The sequence below is a fragment of the Diabrotica virgifera genome, chromosome 6 (assembly GCF_917563875.1).
Source record: "Diabrotica virgifera virgifera chromosome 6, PGI_DIABVI_V3a".
NCBI classification, from domain to species: domain Eukaryota; kingdom Metazoa; phylum Arthropoda; class Insecta; order Coleoptera; family Chrysomelidae; genus Diabrotica; species Diabrotica virgifera.
This window is the reverse complement of record NC_065448.1, coordinates 163,743,082-163,763,786: the sequence shown is the minus strand read 5'-3', so window position 1 is coordinate 163,763,786 and position 20,705 is coordinate 163,743,082. Positions and strand designations below refer to the sequence as shown.

General features: G+C 32.3%; 2 protein-coding genes across 6 annotated transcripts in view; one reads left to right on the top strand and one right to left on the bottom strand.

Moving 5' to 3' along the window:
• The window catches only part of LOC114328375 (uncharacterized), a 985,491-nt gene that overhangs the window by 93,167 nt on the left and 871,619 nt on the right, over positions 1-20,705 (top strand). The gene's annotated exons all lie outside the window — the stretch shown is intronic.
• Positions 3,757-19,163, bottom strand: LOC126887007 (uncharacterized). Its single transcript, XM_050654292.1, has 2 exons — positions 19,032-19,163; positions 3,757-13,642 (listed from the first exon to the last, which is right to left on the bottom strand). Exon 2 carries the CDS (start codon positions 10,530-10,532, stop codon positions 9,576-9,578), a length of 957 nt encoding a protein of 318 aa, XP_050510249.1. The 5' UTR covers positions 10,533-13,642; positions 19,032-19,163; the 3' UTR covers positions 3,757-9,575.

The window sequence follows — 20,705 nt, the reverse complement described above, 5'->3', positions numbered from 1 at the left end:
CTGAGATGTAAAAAAACTTTTAAAAACGATGTGTTTAACTTACGGTACTACAATAATGAATTACTTGGAACGTACACAAAAGTTTGGGGGGGTTTAAGGGAACAAAAAGGGGTGAACAAATTTAACTATAATTTTGTTTTAAGATGTTCCTGTCATAAGAATAATACGTGTCCATTTTCAATAAAAAATCTCTAATAGTTTTCGATATATTGGAAAAAATAGATTTTTATTTTCTAACTTCAAAGGGCTGTAACTTTTTTTATGAACATATTTGTACTAAGGTAAGTTAGGTTCAATCGAATTATTTTTGACCCCAGAATGTGTGGTATAATTTATGACCAATCTTTTCGGGACACCCTGTATACTAATTCTATAACCCTTAGGCAGGACTCTCCGAAAATAAAAATGTGTCATGAGCATGAATCACACTCGTTTCATTGGTAGGCGGACTTTGAGATTTGTTTAGCAGTGTTTTATTTTCGTGAAACATGTTTTACGTTTCATGTTTCATGGTTTTCGTTTCATGGTTCTTTGGTGTGCGGCTTGCCTAATATATAACTACAACAGTACCAGCCAACAAAAAAATGAGTAATGTTTGTAATTCAAACTTTCGCGAATCCAAAGTTGTGTTGTGATATCACGGATAATTTGTAAGATTTTTTGAAAAACATGATTTTTTGTCAAATTAAAAAAAAATTACTTCAAAACTTTTTACTTCAAAGTTTTTCAAAAATGAACACTTTGAGCCGATGAACCTTATTATCATATACAGGGTGTCCCGAAAAGATTGGTCATAAATTGTACCACAGATTCTGGGGTCAAAAATAAGTTGATTGAACCTCACTAACCATATACAATAGTGCACACAAAAAAAGTTACAGCCCTTTGAAGTTACAAAATGAAAATCGATTTTTTTTTCATATATCGAAAACTCGAAGAGATTTTTTTATTGAAAATGGACATGTAGCATTCTTATGGCAGCAACATCTTATAAAAAAATTAAAGTGAAATTTGTGCACCCCATAAAAATCTTATGGGGGTTTTGTTCCTTTAAACCCCCCCAAACTTTTGTGTACGTTCCAATAAAATTATTATTGTGGCACCATTAGAACACAATGTTTTTAAAACTTTTTTGCTTCTTACGCCACATCTAGATAAAAGGTGACTTGTCAAAAAAAGACTAGGAGGCAAAATAGTTTTAAAAACACTGTGTTTAACTAATGGTACCACAATAACAGTTTAATTAGAACGTACACAAACGTTTGGGGGTTTAAAGGAACAAAACCCCCATAAAATTTTTATGTAAATATATTAAAAAAGAAGCGGCATCTCGTTAAAAACTAGATTATCGAAAAAATACCAAGTGGCAAAAAAGTTTTAAAAACGTTGTGTTTAACTAATGGTATCACAATAATGAATTAATTGGAACGTACACAAAAGTTTGGGGGGTTTAAAGGAACAAAACCCCCATAAAATTTTTATGTTGTGGACAAACTTCACTTTAATATTTGTTTTAAGATGTTCCTGCCACAAGAATAATACATGTCCATTTTCAATAAAAAATCTCCAATAGTTTTCGATATATTAAAAAAAATCGATTTTCATTTTGTAACTTTAAAGGGCTGTAACTTTTTTTATGAGCACATTTGTACTAAGGTAAGTTAGGTTCAGTCGAACTATTTTTGACCCCAGAATGTGTGGTATAATTTATGACCAATCTTTTCGGGACACCCTGTATAATCATATAAATAATACATAAGTAAAGTAACTTGTGTAACGATTAATTTCATTTAGGATGCTAATTAAAAGGTCAATTTTACCATTTTTTGTTCAAAAGAAAGGACAAACTTTATTTTGAGCGTAACTTACTTTTGGGGCTAGAAACTTTTTTAATAAACAAGAATAAAGCTTTTTTAAACACTTTATAAATGTTGTGAAAAGCTTTCCCCAAAACATGCTTAGTTTTTTGGTTATTTCATGTTGAAATATTCGATTTAGAATTTAACGAATAAGAACGTATTTTTCATGAGGTACAACTTTGCTTTTATTGGGTCTATAGACTTCATGAATACTGAATACTCCATTTGTTATTTTTTTATAAACTATATTTTTGCTAAGAATATTTTTTTCGGTAAAATAATCACTTTTTAGTTATTTGCGATAAACCGCCTAAAAATTTTCCTAACTAGTGCGGAAAGTGATACTTTCACGCACGAGACTTCCGTTGACCCGACCGACGCGATAGCGGAGTTTGGGCAAGAGTCGAGTGCGGGGAAGACACTTTCCGCATGAGTTAGGAACAATATTTTTTCTACGTTTGGAAAAAAGCCATAAAAAATAGAGTTATATCAATTTTTATTTAGGAGTGAAAATACACAAATTAATTCTTTGACAAGGTTGTCAAAACCAAACTTTCAATATAATGGGTTACCACGACGATATTGGTTTCCATGACGACGATTCAAAACCACTGTAATTGTCTACTGATCTGACTTTTAAATATTATGTCAAAATAATTTTATTTCATCGAATAATCGCGCTAATTTCATTAAAACATGAACACAATAAGATAAATTTGAAATAGAATTTGATGTAGCTCACTATGCAATGTCATCCCAACCAGACTAATAATTAAGAGTCAGAATTTCAAATAAACACTTAAGAGTTCTCTGTAAAATACAGAAGATTGTACGATATGGAAGACAGACAAGGCGGGGATGTATATGAAGGTTTTCCGAATTGATATTGAGACTAGCCAGAATAGCCAGATATTTTGGTCAATAGGGATTAAGGAACGAAGAAGATCTTTTAAAATATCGCAAGATATTAACACTTAACGTCACAAATACGAATATTGGACAATAATCGGCTTAACGCCTTTTACAGTCCTTACAATATAGATACCGTTGCACGTCATCCGTGTCATAGAACGTGACGTCACATGATACCAACACGAAATATTTAAGTCGTAGGTGTGTTCCTTTTTAGAATCGCTTAGCCGAGTCCACTGGAATTACAGCCACTAGACATATTTTATTATATACGCGTAGAAATAATATTGGAAGATTTCTATCAATGTAAATTTAAAGAAACATACCCTAACGTGTTTCATTTAATTTGTATAAGTGGAATTCAAAGCGTTTTTATAAAGCACACTTGTTCTAATTACCGTCTAACTTCCATCGAACAAAAGTGACAGTTTGGCCTAAATTGGAAACATTTATTTGACAGTTGACATTTATTGTTTTTATATTTACTTTAACGTAAGATTATAACTTAATTCTGGTTTTCTATTTATAATAGGTCTGTTCGTAGAACGATCAGCAACCGTTTCCAACTATCAGACGCATGCGTGTTCGTAGTCTACGATCTCTAACTGGTAACTGCGCAGCGCTAACTGGTAACTGCGCATGCGTCTGATGGTTGGCAACGGTTGCTGATCGTTTGGATCGTACTACGAACAAACCTAATGTTATTTTTAATTTGTTTTGTTGTATAATCCACTTCGCAATAGATATGTGATATATTTGATTTAAAATGGATTCAAGAATTTTTGTAATTGGGCAACAATGTCAACTTAGATCTCTGATGTAGATAATGACGTGCAACGATATCTATATTGTACGGACTTTATACGAGAAGAAAAAGGATTAATTTTTGATAAGTTTTTGCGCACGATGAAAAACATTTTCTTCAACTCTCTTAGCACCAGGCAGTTGGTATTGAGAAAAAAGTGAAAATAACAATATTTACACATAAGATTTTACAATTTATAATTTTTACATTTATTACAAATAACAACATATAAGCACTTAATTGATTTATTTTAAAACAAATAAGTCAAAAAAATTAACAATATGATATAATATATTAAATACTAAACCAATGATTATACAGTTAATTATACTAATAATAGTCTAGTAAAATAAAATTACGCTACATGTAAATCAAAATGTAAATTCGTACAGGTTGAAACAAATTTTATATCAAAGTTTAGGTGGGTACAAAAGATATTTTCAAGAAAGTATCCAAATCATACAAGGGGATCATTATTTAAATAATTAAAAAGGGGTCATTTTTGCAAAAAACTTACTTTTTTAACTGCTGAGGTCATTCAATTACTAATTAATGTGTATAGGACTGTTTTCTGCAAAGTTGAAGTGTAAATTTTTCACATCAGACTTACAAAATTAAATTTGACCCCCTATTTATTTAAATAATTATACATAAAACTTTAAAAACAAATTTGCAAAAAATTATTTTTAGCGTTTTAAATAAGCACTATAAAATATCTTATTTTACAGGAGAAGTTGCGCTATGTTATCAGTATTAACAAAAAAAAAATTGGTCCAAAAATATTTAATATTTTTTGAGATATTGAACTTGTTTATTAAATGTTACTCTATTTTCAATTGCAAAAACGCGGTTGTTGCCAAAGAAGTATTCACCTGTATTAAATCTTATTATTTTTATTTTCTTGTATATTTTCGATAAATGTATCGATAAATTCAAATTTCAATTAAACTTCCCCCTAAAATGGCATTTGAAAATTATTCAAATTTTTTTATATATTTTTTTTAATAACGTCGCGGGGACTAAACATTTTGAACTACCGTTTCGATAATTGAATTCCTGGGAATTTTTCACTAATTAACAAATTTTTTTGTCTTTCCTCTTCTTTTTTTTTCTTGGAGTTATATTACTACGGGCCCTTTTAGGGTTAAGTTTCATTAAGAATGTCGAATCTCTAAGTTGTAGATTCTAGACCTAAAAATATTAAGATTGGTCTAAAATCACTTAAATAAAATGTGGCTACTTACTGAGTTACAGGGTGTTTTATTTAAAAATTTAAAAATTATTTTTACCAAGTACTTTCAAACTATTTGACGTATCCTTATCATACTTGGCAGAAAGTGTGGGTACTATAGAGTCTACTAAATTGTGATAAACAAAAGTTTCTAGCTACTACCAGAGGCGTACGACAGGGGATAGTTAATGGTTGACCCTTCCCAAATTCTACGCCACTGAGGGAATTACTATTTTAGCGAAATTTTTCGATTCTCTAATACTTTCTATGTAAATAATATACTCTTTACTGGTACCGATTAAGTCATTAGTTTTCGAGATATTGGACGTTAAAAATGAAACGGCATAGTTATTTTGATTCATTCATTCATTCATTTTAAACTTCCAATATCTCTCAAACTGATGACTTTATCGATACCAATAAAGTTATTTACATACAAAGTATTGGAGAATCGAAAAATTTCGCTAAAATAGTAATTCACTCAGTGGCGTAGAATTTGGGAAGGGTCAATCATTCACTATCCCCTGTCGTACGCCTCTGGCACTAGCTAGAAACGTTTATTAATCACAATTTAGTAGGGTGTATAATAGCTACACTTTCTGCCAAGTATGATAAGGATACGTCAAATAGTTTTAAAGTACATGGTAAAAATAATTTTTAAATTTTTAAATAAAACGCCCTGTAACTCAGTAAGTAGCCACATTTTATTTAAGAGATTTTAGTTAAATCTTAATATTTTTAGATCTAGCATCTAGAACTCAGAGATTCGACATTCTTAATAAAATTTAACCCTAAAAGGGCCCGTAGTAATATAACTCCAAGAAAAAAAGAAGAAGAAAAAACGACAAAGATATTTTTTTAATTAGTAAAAAATTCCCAGGAACCCAATTATCGAAACGACATTCCAAAATACTTAATCCCCGCGACGTTATTAAAAAAAACAAATTATAAACAAATTTGAATATTTTTCAAATGCCATTTTAGGGGGGAGTTTAATTGAAATTTGAATTTATCAATACATTTATCGAAAATATACATAAAAATAAAAATAATGAGATCTTAAGCAGGTGAATATTTCTTTGACAACAACCGCGTTTTTTCAATTGAAAATATAGTAACATTTAATAAACAAATTCAATATCTCAAAAAATATTAAATATTTTTTGACCAATTTTTTTTTGCTTAATATTGGTAACATAGTGCAACTTAGTCTGTGAAAAAAGATATTTTATAGTGCTTATTTAAAACGCTAAAAATATTTTTTTTGCAAATTTGTTTTTAAAGTTTTATATACAATTATTTAAATAAATAGGGGGTCAAATTTAATCTAGAAAGTCTTATGTGAAAGATTTTCTCTTCATTTTTGCAGAAAAAAATCCCGTAGACCTTCATCGATAAGTGGATTACCTCAGCAGTTAAAAAAGTATTTTTTTTGCAAAAATGACCCCTTTTTAATTATTTAAACAATGATCCCCTTGTATGATTTGGATACTTTCTTGAAAATATCTTTTGTACCCACCTAAACTTTGATATAAAATTTGTTTTAACCTGTACGAATTTACATTTTGACTTTTTTTTTATTTTATTAGACTATAATAATTGTATAAATATTACACAATTATACTTTTTGATAAAAATAACTTTGAATCAGTCCTGTTCCGAGGCATTTTTCCGGGTCTGTGAGTACGCTTTCCTTTTACCCCGGGTAGGTTACTAGCCTCACCCGAGAACCTTCCTTCTTTATCCGGGCTTAGGACCGGCAACGTGAACGCTGAGCTATTCAATTCACCCAACGCCCCCGCAGGCGAAGTTATCAACGTAGACAAAGTAGCACAGACCTTTTCTAAAGACACTCAAATATCCAGGCAGCTGACTATACTACTACTTTTTTAGTTATTGTAGACCTATAAGAAGAAAACCTACCTATTTTCTGCCTAGAGTTCGCGTCCGTTTTTTGATTACTCACAATTTAGTGCAAAAACGCGATTTTTTAGATTTTTTGCACTTTTTAAAAAGCTAAATAGTTGACATAAAATTACAAAATTTGATTTTTTAGAAAATAAAAAAAACATTGAAAAGCTTACAAATAACCAATTTTTGAATGTTAAAAGTCAATTTGTTTCTTCGCAAATTGCAAAATAAATAAAAATTTAAGTTTTTAAGGTTTCACCCAAAGTTTGGTGTATTGGTACTTAACAAACCCTCAAAATTTGAGAATAATCCATTAGGTAATTAGTTTAAAATTTATTTTATTTGTTTATCCCAGAGACCTTTATTTTTCAATAACATAAGACAGAAAATAATGAAGATAGGGCAATTCTGAGTATGCCAAATGAAAGAAGAAGAGTTAAAGTATCAAAATGTATTTAATTTATAAAGTCAAAACTCCTAATGCCAAATTTTTGAAATTTTGTAGTTTATAAACATATGGAATAAATTTAAAAATATTGTCCGTAGAAACAATCTTTTTATATATTTGAAAACTAGTATTTTAACACGAATTTTCAAATAAAAAATAGCCCGTGTTCATTTGGAACAAGTTAGCCATGTGTTATTTTTAATTCACAACTAATTTGTTTATCATAATTAAGAAATCTCATTGACGCCATTTTAAAGAATGGGATTTGCATTTTTTGTTAAAAAATTTGCTCAATCTTTGTACCTTCACAGCACCCTGTACCCTTTGTCAAAAATGTAAATCAAACGGTTACTAGGGGGAACCTACAAATTCACCGAGTTAAAATAGCGAAAAAGCAATTTCAAATTAATACAATTTTCTGTATATCCGGATCAACTCAATGTATTTTGATCTTTCTTTTTTTTTAATTTGTATGTAATTTCGACGTACAAATATGTAATTTGTGTATAAATTTATTAATTAATAAACAGTCTAATTTGTTTAAACAATTCTTAAAAAAATATTTTTTAAGAATCTATTTTTTTAATCATAGAATCAATAATAATCATAGAAAACTTTAATTTTACTTTTTCGTGTCTGGATCCGACTACAGTTTTTCTGCCCAATATCGAGCTACGTCTGCACCCTTTGTATTTGCGAGGCATAAATCATCGAGGGTGCACTGTGATGGGCAAAGTCTGCATACTCTCATATGCTCCACGCTCTGTATTTCCCCACATTCACAAAGTGCGTCGTTATCTGTCTTGATGCCCCATTTAATGAGGTTCTGTTTTACAGGGGCAACACTTGTGCGTATGCGGTTGAGTGTCCGCCAGGTTTTCCAGTCCAGGTTCATTCCATTAGGTCGTTCTGGATGTAGGGGGAACAGTTCGGGTGGTTCGACGCTGATATTTCTCATAAACCTTTTCCGTGATTTAAGTCGACTGGTTCCTGGCGGTTCGTCAAACCTGTATAATTGGTGCCTTTCATCGAAAGTTTGCCTGAACTTCTCCACATATTGTGAGGCGCATCTACGGTCGTCTGGTGATGCGAATCCAGTTGCCCGGTACAGTGATGGTAGAGGGGTAGGCTTCATACAACCGGTAATTATTCTACATATTTCATTTAACGCCGTGGTGACTTGTTGGGCGTGTGTAGATCTACCCCAGACGGGACAAGCATATTCCCCTGTTGAGAAACATAAGGCCTCAGCTGTTGACTTTAAGACCGGGGGTTTGCACCCCACTTACTCCCTACAAGTTTCCGGAGAAGGTTGTTTCTCGTAGAAACCTTTTGTCTTGTGCTCTGACAGTGGAATTTATACGTTAGTGACCGGTCTAGTATCACTCCAAGATATTTAAGCCTATCAGTATGTTCCAAGCGTGTTCCCTCCCAAGAAACATTCAGTTTTACATGCGCCAGATGGTTGTTGAGGTGGAATGCACATACTTGGGTTTTAGTTGGGTTTGGCTTTAATGACTTTTATTTGTAGTAAGTTGACATCATGTTTAAAGCCTCTTCCATTGTCGACTCTACTTGTGTGAGTGTTTTCCCCTTTACGGCGATACCAAGGTCGTCAGCGTACACAAAACTCTCAGTCCGAGGGTGCATTGGTTGGTCATTGGTGTAGATGTTAAATAGGGACGGCGCCAGAACGCTTCCTTGAGGTAGGCCATTTTTTTGGGTTCTCCATCTGCTCTTTTTTCCATTTAGCACAACGTAGAAGCGTCTATTACACAAAAGTGATCTAATGATATTTACCAGATCATAGTCAAACACAGTGTTATAGATCTTAGTTAGCAAGGTTCTGTGGTTTATCGTATTATAGACCGCTGTGAGGTCTATCAAGGCTACTTCCACCATCTCCTTCTGCTCAAATCCCTCCTCTATGTGCTCTGTTAGGTTCAGCACTTGGCCTGTGCATGATTTACCTGGCCTGAAGCCTGCTTGCTGTGGGATTAGTCTTGCATCTAATGTTTCCTGGATGCGGTTCAAAATGAGGCGTTCATACAATTTATATAAATGACATAGAAGAGATATCGGACGGTAGCTACTCGGTAGTTCAGGGTCTTTACCAGATTTCAGAAGGGCTACTACTTTTGATTTACGCCACATTTGTGGAATCTGGTAGGTAGAGCGACAGATGTTAAATAGATCGAGCACTCATTGTCTCGATTTTTGCCCGAAGTGTTTTATCTGCTCTGTTAGGATTTCGTCCACCCCAGGGGATTTTCCATTTTTCATACAGTCAATACCATTTTTAAGCTCTTCGATGGTAAATGGGTTTCGTAAGAGAGTTGTTTCCTGGTCTTGAGTTCTTATAATCTTTGGCGTTTTGCAACGATTGTTTGTTTTGCCATTCAGAAACAGTTATTGGGCTATCTGATTTGGCGTTATTGCACATGGCTCTTTCACCTCTGTGGGATCACCATTAAGATTTCTGATCATATTCCAAGCCTGCTTACTACTGTGCGTCATATCCATTTTACTTAAAGTTTTGCTCCACCGTTCTTGTCTGGAGGCGCTTAGTATTTGCTGCAGTCTCTCCCCTATCTCTGCCGTAACTTCGTTAAATGGGTCTTTACTATATTCATCGGTGTACTTTGTCATAATGTCTTTTGCTTCATCGTTCAGACCAGATATGTAATGTTTTTGACATCCTCTGTGTATGTGTTTACATGAGGTTCGTTTTACAAGTTTGATGAACGCATCATAGTTTTTGGGAATCGGGACTATATTTTTCACTTGTGTTTCCAATTCATCAGTATATTTTTCCCAGTTCGCTTTTTTGAAATTAAACCTTCGTTTGAAAGGGATTTTGGGAGCTTTTATAGCGCTGTATACGGATATTCCCACGGGCCTATGTTGTGTCTTTGGTATAGGCTTATATATCTTTCTGACGCAACGGTCCTCTAAAGACATGCTGATGAAGGTGAGATCAGGGTTGTAACCTTTCTTCCATATTTTGCTTTGGAATGAATATGGCAGTTTTGGGTCATGCAGCAGTGCCAGGTTGTTTTGTTTAGCCCACGATTCCACAAGATCTCCATTTTTATCAGTTGAAGCGTAACCCCAATAAACATTATGACTATTAAAATCCCCGAGAATGAATCTGGTTTTTTGAGAAGCGAAATTTTTTGGAGGGGAGAAAACAAAGTCTCTCCAGGGTGGTTTATACACAGATGTAACTGTGCAGGCTCCTATTTCGACGGTCAGAATTTCAATGTCATTGTAGCATGTTTTTTGAGCTGATGTTATATCAATATCTCTTTTCACGAAGATGGCGCTTCCGTACTTTGCACTTGGATGTTCAATGATAAGCTGCATTCCCTCAACGCTAGGTCTATGTGCTGATATGTCACGGTGAGTCTCTTGTATGCATAATATATCACATCTGTGGATTTGATACAGTTCAGACAAAATTTCCTGTTTTTACAAGTAATACCCTCAATGTTTATGGTCATCATTGTCAATGTAGGCTCTGAGAAGAATCGTTGATTCTCGTTTGTTTGTTCGGATTCAGTGGTGGAAGGATTGGCCGCCCGAGGGCGTTTCCAGGGAGCGCCAGTGACATTTTGTTCTTATAATATCACTTGCGTGGAGGCTCCTTCTGTGCTCCCCAATCATAGAAAAAGTTAAAGTACACTTTAATAAATAAATTATTTTTATCAGAAGAATTATTTATTTATTGAAGATAATTTATTTATTAAAGTATACCTTAAATTTTCTATGATTAGTAGTTTTAAGTTGCCTTTTTTAGTTTTTGAACTCATGCATTTGTCGGCTCCCAGCTCTCCCTTCACTTACCATGACTATGTAGTCACCAATTGAACTACATTTTTAAAAATTCGTGTAAAACACCAGCTTTTCTAACATGTAAAATGATTTTTTACGGACAGTATTTTTAAAGTTTCTCTAAATGTTTATAAACTACAAAATTTTAAAAGTTTGGCATTAAGATTTTTGAATATTTATATAATTTTTTATCTTTTTTTAGTACATTTTGATAGTATCACTTTTCTACTTTTATTTGGCACACGCAGAATTGCCCTATCTTCATTATTTTCTGTCTTATGTTATTGCAAATAAAAGTCTCTGGGAAAAACAAATAGAATAACTTTTAAACTAATTAATGGATCGGTCTCAAATTTTGAGGGTTTGTTAAGTACCCCAATACACAACTTTGGGTAAAACAATAAAGTTCTAGGTAGTTGTAAGAGGATCGGTACGTTTTTTCGGCTGCAATGCTATTCAAATGGGGTTTAATTTTTTTCGAATCCTGAGAAAACTAATAAGTATTTTTAAAAAATTTAAACGCAGAATGAAATATTACGTTATTAGCGAGGGCCGAAAGCCCCTGAGAACTTCTATAATGTTTATTTTAATAAGTTACAGGGATGAAATCTAAGAGAAAATTTAGTATTATTTTTAATTTCAAATATCTCATTCAAAATAAACTTTTTATTTATTCTAAGGGACTTTCGGCCCTCGGTAATAATTTAGTCTTTCATTCTGCGTTTAGATTTTTCAACAATATTTATTGGATTTTTTAGGATTCGAAAAAAATGAACACAATGTCCGTGGTAATTTTTCCAAATCTATCTTTGTCATACAAGGCACTTAGTCGAATAGAATATTGTCAGTCAGACACTGACAATCAGTGACAATTTTAAATAATTATTTGATATGAATCGGGAATATTTTTTGTTGTTGATTAAATAATATTGATATCTACTGTATTTGATAAATAATTGATTTAAGAGGTGAACTTTATAAAAAGTTATTTATTGTGTATTATTTATGGAAGATAGAAGCAGAGAATACATCAAGATATTTTCTGTGATCCAAGTATTTTGTTGTTAAAGATGTTCAAAATTGTAAGCGTTCCATAGTAACAATATATTATTAAAAAATCACTTTAACACTTTTCCTCTTTTCTCGGTCGAGTATTAGTTTTTGTTGTAGGTACATATAAATTATTACAATCACTGAATACATTGCTAGTGAAAAAATTATCACATATTAACTGAATTAATAATTTGCAATTATACAAAAAATAACAGTTCCAAAAAAAATCCAAGAACATTCAAAAGCCATCTCTTTAAGCTAGTTATGACATTGTCAAGTAGAATGACATTCTAGTAATATGTACATATCCATACCAGTGTGAATTTTACTACACGTAATTTGCCATGTAAAGACAGAAAAGGTAGGGATAGCCGTAAAATATTTGCGAATTATGTACCCATAGCCTAGCAACAAATTAACTTTTTAACTTTCCAAAAACGGCATTTTGAAGGTTTTTCAATGTCCTAAACAATTAAATTTTGTAGTTTTATGTCAACTATTTACCTTTTGAATGGGGTGCAAAAAATCGAAAAAATCGCGATTGTAGAACTAAATTGTTAATAATTAATAAACGGACGCGAACAGGCAGGAAACAGGCAGGTTTTTTTCTATTCTTCTACAATAACAAAAAAGTAGTCAGCTACCTGGATATTTGAGTGTCCGAACATGGTCTATTTCTAGCTCATTTCCCTGAAGTATTAATACTTTGGTAGCGGAGGGCCATATATAACATCTTCATATATGGGTGGCTCGATGGATTTGGGCAATAAATAACCGTCACTTGTTAAACTATTATTGTCCGTTAAATTAGGATTTCCATACATATGTGAATAGCCATGATGTGACGTTGGAGTGTATTTACTTTTACATTTTCTCCAAATAATATATACTAAACCTATAAAAATTGTTAATACCATAAGTCCAACAGTAACAGCCAACAAAATGAGTAATGCATGTAATTCAAATTTTCCCGAATCCAAAGTTGTGTTGTGAAATGGTTCCGATTTAGTGGAAGTATCATCATCAATTGATGGAGTATAGGGAATATTTGAAACACCTGCAGCAATTATCGTGTTTTTATATCTTCTACCTAATTTTTTGGCATTATCTTCTTGAATGTAGCTACTGTCGTTCATATTTTGGCTTAACTTTTCCAGACACGTGTTAACAGAAATACCTTCAATTTGCTTGTCTTCGATTGTCCACACATTGCAAGTAGAGTCCTTTAAATTAATTCTTAAAAAATAGTTTTTGTTGTAGCTGTGCCAATTTAAATATGTAATACTGGAATCGTTTTCGAATTTTATTTGCCTTACCCATTCATTAAATGGCAGAGCTTCTTGTACTTCTGTAAACGCACATGTATCATCTCTTGTATATTTAATGTTATGGTTAACTTTACACCAATGTGGTAAGATAGTGGGTCCATATTGAGCAGAAATAATAATAATTTTGGTTCCTGTTGAAATATGATAATCTCTCCCAATTTCTGTAAATGCTATTATTGATTTCACATTTAATACAAGACAAATAATGTAATAAATGTGTTTATATCCAGCGGATACCATGTTTGATGGATTTGGTTTGACCTACAAAAGATAAAATAATTTAGTTCTTTAATACGTATTAAATTGTAATGAAAATACAACAACAATAATTGTGAAATCATCGAAGAGATAGTGAATACAACAGCAAATCTTATACTTTCGAAGAGTTTTTTCGTTACCGTTTCTCAGTTTTAAAAGTGCAATAATCAGCTACGTTAAAGAAGTTTGCGAACAATTATTGCCACCACATAAAAAGAAAATTACAGGTTAAAAAGTAATTATAAGCTGTTAAATTTTTAAAGAAGATAAGAAGTATGTACTAATTTTATCAACAGGGAAGCAAAATATAATCATTATTATGAACAAAACAATATCGGAAGAAAATGCCAAAACTTGTACTTGTCTTGGACCATGCACAAAACTATAGAAGGATCAACAAACTTTTGGAAGGAAAAACAGGCTATCAAAGAAAGACTTATTGTTCCTTAAGTGCTGTCTCCCAAGCGGATGTTAGATATCATTATCACTATCTTTAAGGTCGCGTCATATTATAATGCACGTCGCGTTTTCGGCACGTAGCGTTTGCAGACCGTCAATCGGACTGCCCATTCACATTATCATACATATAACGTTTACGTTGGTTTCAGTTTGGTGTGGTGCAGATGTGTTTATTGTCACAACACATGTTTACATGACAAATTGCCTCGAAAACTACTTTTTAAATTAGACCGGGCAGTATCGTCGACCCGGCTAGCGAAATTATTCCGATTCGATATTTTTAAACAAACTTACTCAAAAAGAAGTCCTTATAACATATCCACAGGGTGCCGGGCGGTACCGTGGTCGAAAAATTGTTTAAACATTTTTTTTAAACAAATTCACAAAAATATTTTTTTCATTTCGAGCAATATTTTTTTAGATAAACTGGGTCATTCTGGGCAAAAAAGGTCTCTTGTCATTTTTCTCTAAAATTGATTGTTGTCGAGTTACATGCGATTAAAAATTTGAAAAATGCGAAAAGGCCATTATTAAGGCTTAATAACTCGATTAAAAGTATTATTATGAATTTCAATAAGTGACCAAATCAAGTTTCAAACCCCTTCTTCAAGGTCCCAAAGAGATTTTTGTCATTATTTTACTACAAAGCTGTTATTTTTAGTTATTAACAATTAGCGCTATAGTCCAACTGTATCGTCGCCCCCGTTAGCGAAACTATTTCGATTAGATGTTTTTGCACAAACTTACTCAAAAAGAGTCCTTATAACAAACACATCCACAGGGTGCCGGGCGGTGCCGTTGTCAAAAAATTGTTTTAACAATTCTTATTAAACAAATTCACAAAAATAATTTTTTCATTACGAACGATTTTTTTTAGATAATTTGGGTTATTCTTAGCAAAAAACATATCTTGCAAAAATGCGGAAATGGCCATATAACTCGACAACAATCAATTTTAGAGAAAAATCACAAGAGACCTTTTTTGCCCAGAATAACTCAAATTATTATTAATTTGGGTTTAATTAAATTATTAATAAAAAATTATTTTTGTGAATTTGTTTAACAAAAATTGTTTAAACAATTTTTAGGCCACGGCACCGCCCGGAACCCTGTTGATGTGTTATAGGGACCTCTTTTTGAGTAAGTTTGTGCAAAAAAATCTAATTTCGCTAACGGGGGCGACGATACAGTTGGACTATAGCGGTAATTGTTAATAGTTAAAAATCACAGCTTTGTAATAAAATAATGACAAAAATCTCTTCAGGACCTTGAAGAAGTTGTTTGAAACTTGATTTGGTCACTTATTGAAATTCATAATAATAATTTTTAATCGAGTTATTAAGCCTTGATTTTTCGCAATTTTAGAGAAAAATGACAAGAAACCTTTTTTGCTCAGAATTACCCAAATTATCTAAAAAAAATATTGCTCGAATGAAAAAATATTTTTGTGAATTTGTTTAAAAAAGATTGTTTAAACAATTTTTCGACCACGGCACCGCCTGGCACCCTGTGGATATGTTATAAGAACCTCTCTTTGAGTAAATTTGTGCAAAAAATCGAATCGGAATAATTTCGCTAGCGAGGGCGACGATACTGACCGGTCTAAATACTCGGTATCAAATTCAAAGAAATACCTACATAAACAACAAGGGGAAAACGACCCGTATCTGTCAACATCCGAAAAATATTGTTTTCGAATGAACCGAACGCAGACGTAACGTGTCTTATACGCTACGTTACGTGTCTTATACGCACAATATGATTGGTTCAATTTAAAAACCATTAAATTATATTTTTCGCAAACGAAACGCTACGTGACGAAAACGCGACGTGCATTATAATATGAGGCGACCTTTACTCTATCTGCCGCTGCATTTAAACCAGTCCCTTAAACTTTTCGATTATGTCACTCTCCTTCTTTCTATACTCTTTCCTCCAATTATGTTCTCCTGAATTATTAATCTTAGTATTTCACATCGGGTCATAATATTTCTATATTCAGTCTTTCCATTTTTCTAACTGGACTATACAGGGCCGCCGCTAAGGTGTTGGCCGCCCGTGTGCAACTTAATATTTGCCGCCCCCCTTCCAACACTTTACAAGTATGTACATGTACATACTAGTATTTAAAGAAATGCGTAGAAGATGCATTACAATAATAATTTGTAAATAGATAAATACTTAAACAGTTAGATTAAATATCCATGATCCAACGACCATTATATGTACATCCTAATTTAAACTTCCAATTTATTAAAGTAAACCGTGAATAATATAACATAAACACATAAAAAAACTAAAAACAAACTTTTCGGGTTTTCATTTCGGAAAACATTTTGACAAGGTCTTTGTCTTTAATATCCAATGTCGCACACACTTCATGTTCGGTAGATAAGATTGCTAAAGCAGAAAGTCTATCTTGCTTCATTGAGGATCGCAAATAATTTTTAATAATAATTTTAAGTTTTGAAAACGACCGCTCACCCGTAGCTACAGTAACGGGTAGAGTAGTGATATAAGTACGATTATACATAGTTAAGTTTGGAAATGTTGATATAAGATTATTCTCGTAAATTTATTCAAGAATATTACTAGGACTTTTTTTCTGTGGTAAAATATTGTTGAATTTCTTCATATAAATCGATTGCACTAATTGCTGAGCTGAGCTGTTTAAGTCTCTGAGCTGTTTATGTTTGTAAGGGCTTTATACACTTTCTCACAATTGGTTTTCAATTTCATCATTGTGTTTAAATTTGGTTATGCCATATGTTACACTAAAAATGTCTGTGTGCCTATAAAGCAATTGGAACCATTCTTCAATTGCTGTTATAGCAACATCCAAAATCTTAAAATAAAAATTTATTTCAAATGAGAATTCCAGAGATAATATAGATTCATCAGTTCATTCATACTCAAAATGCACTTCTCTTCTTCTAATTCTTTCGGTAGAGGAGATAGAAAAATCTTCTGTAATGTCAGCTTTTATAAGATGTCTCCCTGGATTCGATTACAAAATTTTGAAATGATCGTCAGAACGTTTAGGTATGAAATATTTTTTTAAATTATCCAGTGCATCAAGTGAAGATTTTATGTCAAATTTTGGACGTTGAAGGATTTTGCTAATCTCGTTTATTTTACTTAAAATATCTTGCCACACCACAACAGAACACACGAATTTGAATTTCCAAATTCATATCCCTTTAGTTATCATTTTGCAATTCTTCTAAAGCATCATATATTTTACTTATCTGTGTTTTTAATGGTGCAATTACATCGATCCGACTCTCCCATGACGTGTCCGACAATGCTTTTAATGTCAACTTTGGAAGGTGCTTTAAAAAAATGTTCCATCTAATATTCGAAGAAGAAAAAACTACATATAGTTCCTGTATCTACAGTAATAAAAAATTCCACCGGCATAAAACTTATGTTTACTGCATCATTCACCACCAGATTTAAACTATGTGCAGAACAGGGAATAAAAAATGCTCGAGAATATTTCTCTAGATTTTTTTCTGCAATCCAATATGTCTACCATGCATATTGGCTCCATTATCGTAACGCTGTACACGCAACTTATCCATATTTATATTTAACCTTTCAAGTTTATTCTCTATAAATTCAAAGAGACCTTGTCCAGTTACGTCAGTTACAGGCGAAAAGTCCAAGAAGTATTTAAATATCCGAACTGGTGTTGAAGTTAAAACACATCTTATTACGATAATTGTTATTTGTTCTACGTGCGTTATATTTGGGCTACAATCTAATACAATAGAAAAATATTTAGAATGTCAGAAGGTTAGTGATTTGAATCACACTTTCTTTGAATGCACAAAATACATTCCATACACCTATAATTTAATCGAAGATTTAATAAAATGTAATGTTCTTCCACCTTTCAATGTATCCCATCTATTGTCTCTGAATAGAAAAAACATATGATTGTTTAATGTTTATCTGTGAAACTAAAATTAGCCTCTAAACTTTTAATCCTGATAATTTGGTATATTATGTATATATGAAAAAAGAAGAAGAAGAAGATGTATAATGAAAAAATGTGGTCAGTAACTTGGACAGTCCATAGCGGCCAGCTGCAGCTTTTGAACTGAGTAGAGAGCTGTGGAAGAGTTTGCTAAGGAACTCTAAGGACCTCATTGCCTTCTTTATGTATGAATAGAAAACAAAAAGTTGTGACTGGCTAATTGATACCCAAGTATATGCCATAAAACAAAACAAAAAAAAAATCCTTATTTAACTTATTCTTATTGTGATTTTTATGGAAACGCGGCTTAATTTTACCATACTAGTTTCTGTGAGTTAAAAAGAGAACTAGTATAAAAAGTAATTCGTGAATAATTTCATGCATGGGAAAAGTTAGAGTGGAAGTACTATATATATCCACATTAAGATTTCTACGTTATACATATCTTCTATATTATTCATATTCTATTTTTTGGTTAAAAATCTGCGTTGATTTGCGTTCACACGAAAGGTATACCCAAGTTAACGATACCAAGTTGTAGATCAGTACAGGAGCAATGTTACCATTTTTGGTCATATTGTTAGAAGACCCTGTCATCTAAGGGCTACAACTAACATTGCCAAGGAGGAAAGGCTACCTGAGGAAATGAAAAGCCATAACGTTATTAAGTAAAATGATGTGAAGAAGTAAGTACAAATATTAATATAGATAAACAAAATTATTGGCGAAAACTCGCAAAGGGAATGTGAATATTAAAGGAAATATATAAAATGATGAAAGGTCATCAAAATCCACACATAGAAGAGATATTTGTAATACAAGGATTGTACTGGTAACAAAGACAAGCAAAGTAGAACATGCTATAAAAAATTATAGAATTTTCTTTTTAAGTATATTTAATATGTATAACAAGAAAATTCTAAAAATATGTTGCTGTATGTTAATACTTACAAATCACTTATAAAGCTGATAATATGAAAAGTAATAAATATTGGTTCATAGAACTAGTGAACATTATGAGCAACTAAGTAGTTTTATCTAGATAAATCGAATAAATACCTAGACATTTTTATACTCGTATACATACCTAGTCTCAATACTTGTTTATGAAATTAAAAAAAATCCGATATCTAAGTTATCCAGATATAAGCTTATTGTAGGTACGTTATCTCTGCGCGTCATAGAAAACGGGCACCCTAAAAAATGGGTCATTTTTGATGTCGCGTATCTCCTAAACCTGTTGTCCGATTTAAATGATTTTTTGAATATGTTATAGCCCTATTCTTTGTCAATATCTTTGTAATAATATTTTTGCAAAACAGGTAAATTTTCATTGTATACCGGGTGTACGAATCAAACTGTGTTTTTTTCTCAAAGTTCGTAACACCTTGTGGATTATTCTAGCATTTATAAAATACTGAAATTAAAATTCAACTATTTATATAAGACTTTTGTCTGTTTTTTGAAAGGCTTTGACCTTTGTATTTTTTGGTTGGCTCACCATGTCCTTGTAACACTGATGATGCTCTTGTTACAGAGCGAAAACGTTTTGTTCACATGTTTGTAGCCCTTTAGGGCTTTTTAAAATAATATACCTTTTACCAAGAAGACAATTTTTCATTAAATTTCACTTGTAATTAATGGTATACAGCCAACTACAAGAAGTTCTTCCTTGTGGAAGAGTATGTAAAGTTTTCTTTATGAACACTTTTAACATTTCGAATAGGATAATAATGAAAAAGCATACACAGCAATTAAAAAAAAACAGAGCTAGGGTTTGCACATAATGACAATCGCGGATGAAAAAAAAAATGTTGGACGACCAAGGGTGCTAGATGATGAAAAAGAATTCGTGAGGTCCCACATTAAATCTTTTCCAGTAATTGACTCTCATTATTGCGGAGTAAGAAAAAAACAAATCTCTAAACTTAGTCACCATGTACAGACTGTACCAAGAAAAATGTAGAGGAGAACTGAAAATTCCCTTAAAACTCCAATATTACACCAAGATTTTCAACAGGGAATTTAATATGCCTTTTTTTAGCCAAAAAAGACCAGTGTTGTAAAAAGTATCACAACAACTTAAGTACGATGCACATATCAGAGAAAAAAATCAGATTCGGTTAGAGAAGGAGTTGGATATCAAGGATTCAAAGGAAGATGACAGTACTGTAGTTTGTTGCTTTCATCTCCAAGTTGTATTATTATCACTACCAAATGGAGATCGGAGTGATTTTCTTTTTACATGAGACGCCTATCATGTTACAACTTCACTATATTTGATATTAATTTCTAACAAACATGGCTATAGTTTTTTGTGGCACGAACGTATCGCAAGCAGAGGTGTTAATGAAATAAGTACGTGTGTTTGACAATATCTAAAGAACCATGGAACCTCAATATGAGCACATATTTTACTCCGATAATTGTCTGGGCCAAAACAAAAACAAGTTCATTGCTTGCTTGTTTTTATATTGCTGTAAAAACTTAGCAATAAAAAGCATAACCCACAAATGCTTAGTAGTTGGACATACTTAAAATGAGGGTGATGCGATGCATGCCCTCATAGAAAAATAAAAAAAAGATACCTAAAAGGAAACCCGCTCTATATTTTGTCGCAAATGG

What these genes read in the sequence shown, in the direction of transcription:
- LOC126887007 (XM_050654292.1), bottom strand. Translation starts at nt 10,532, where the DNA reads ATGCAGCTTATCATTGAACATCCAAGTGCAAAGTACGGAAGCGCCATC.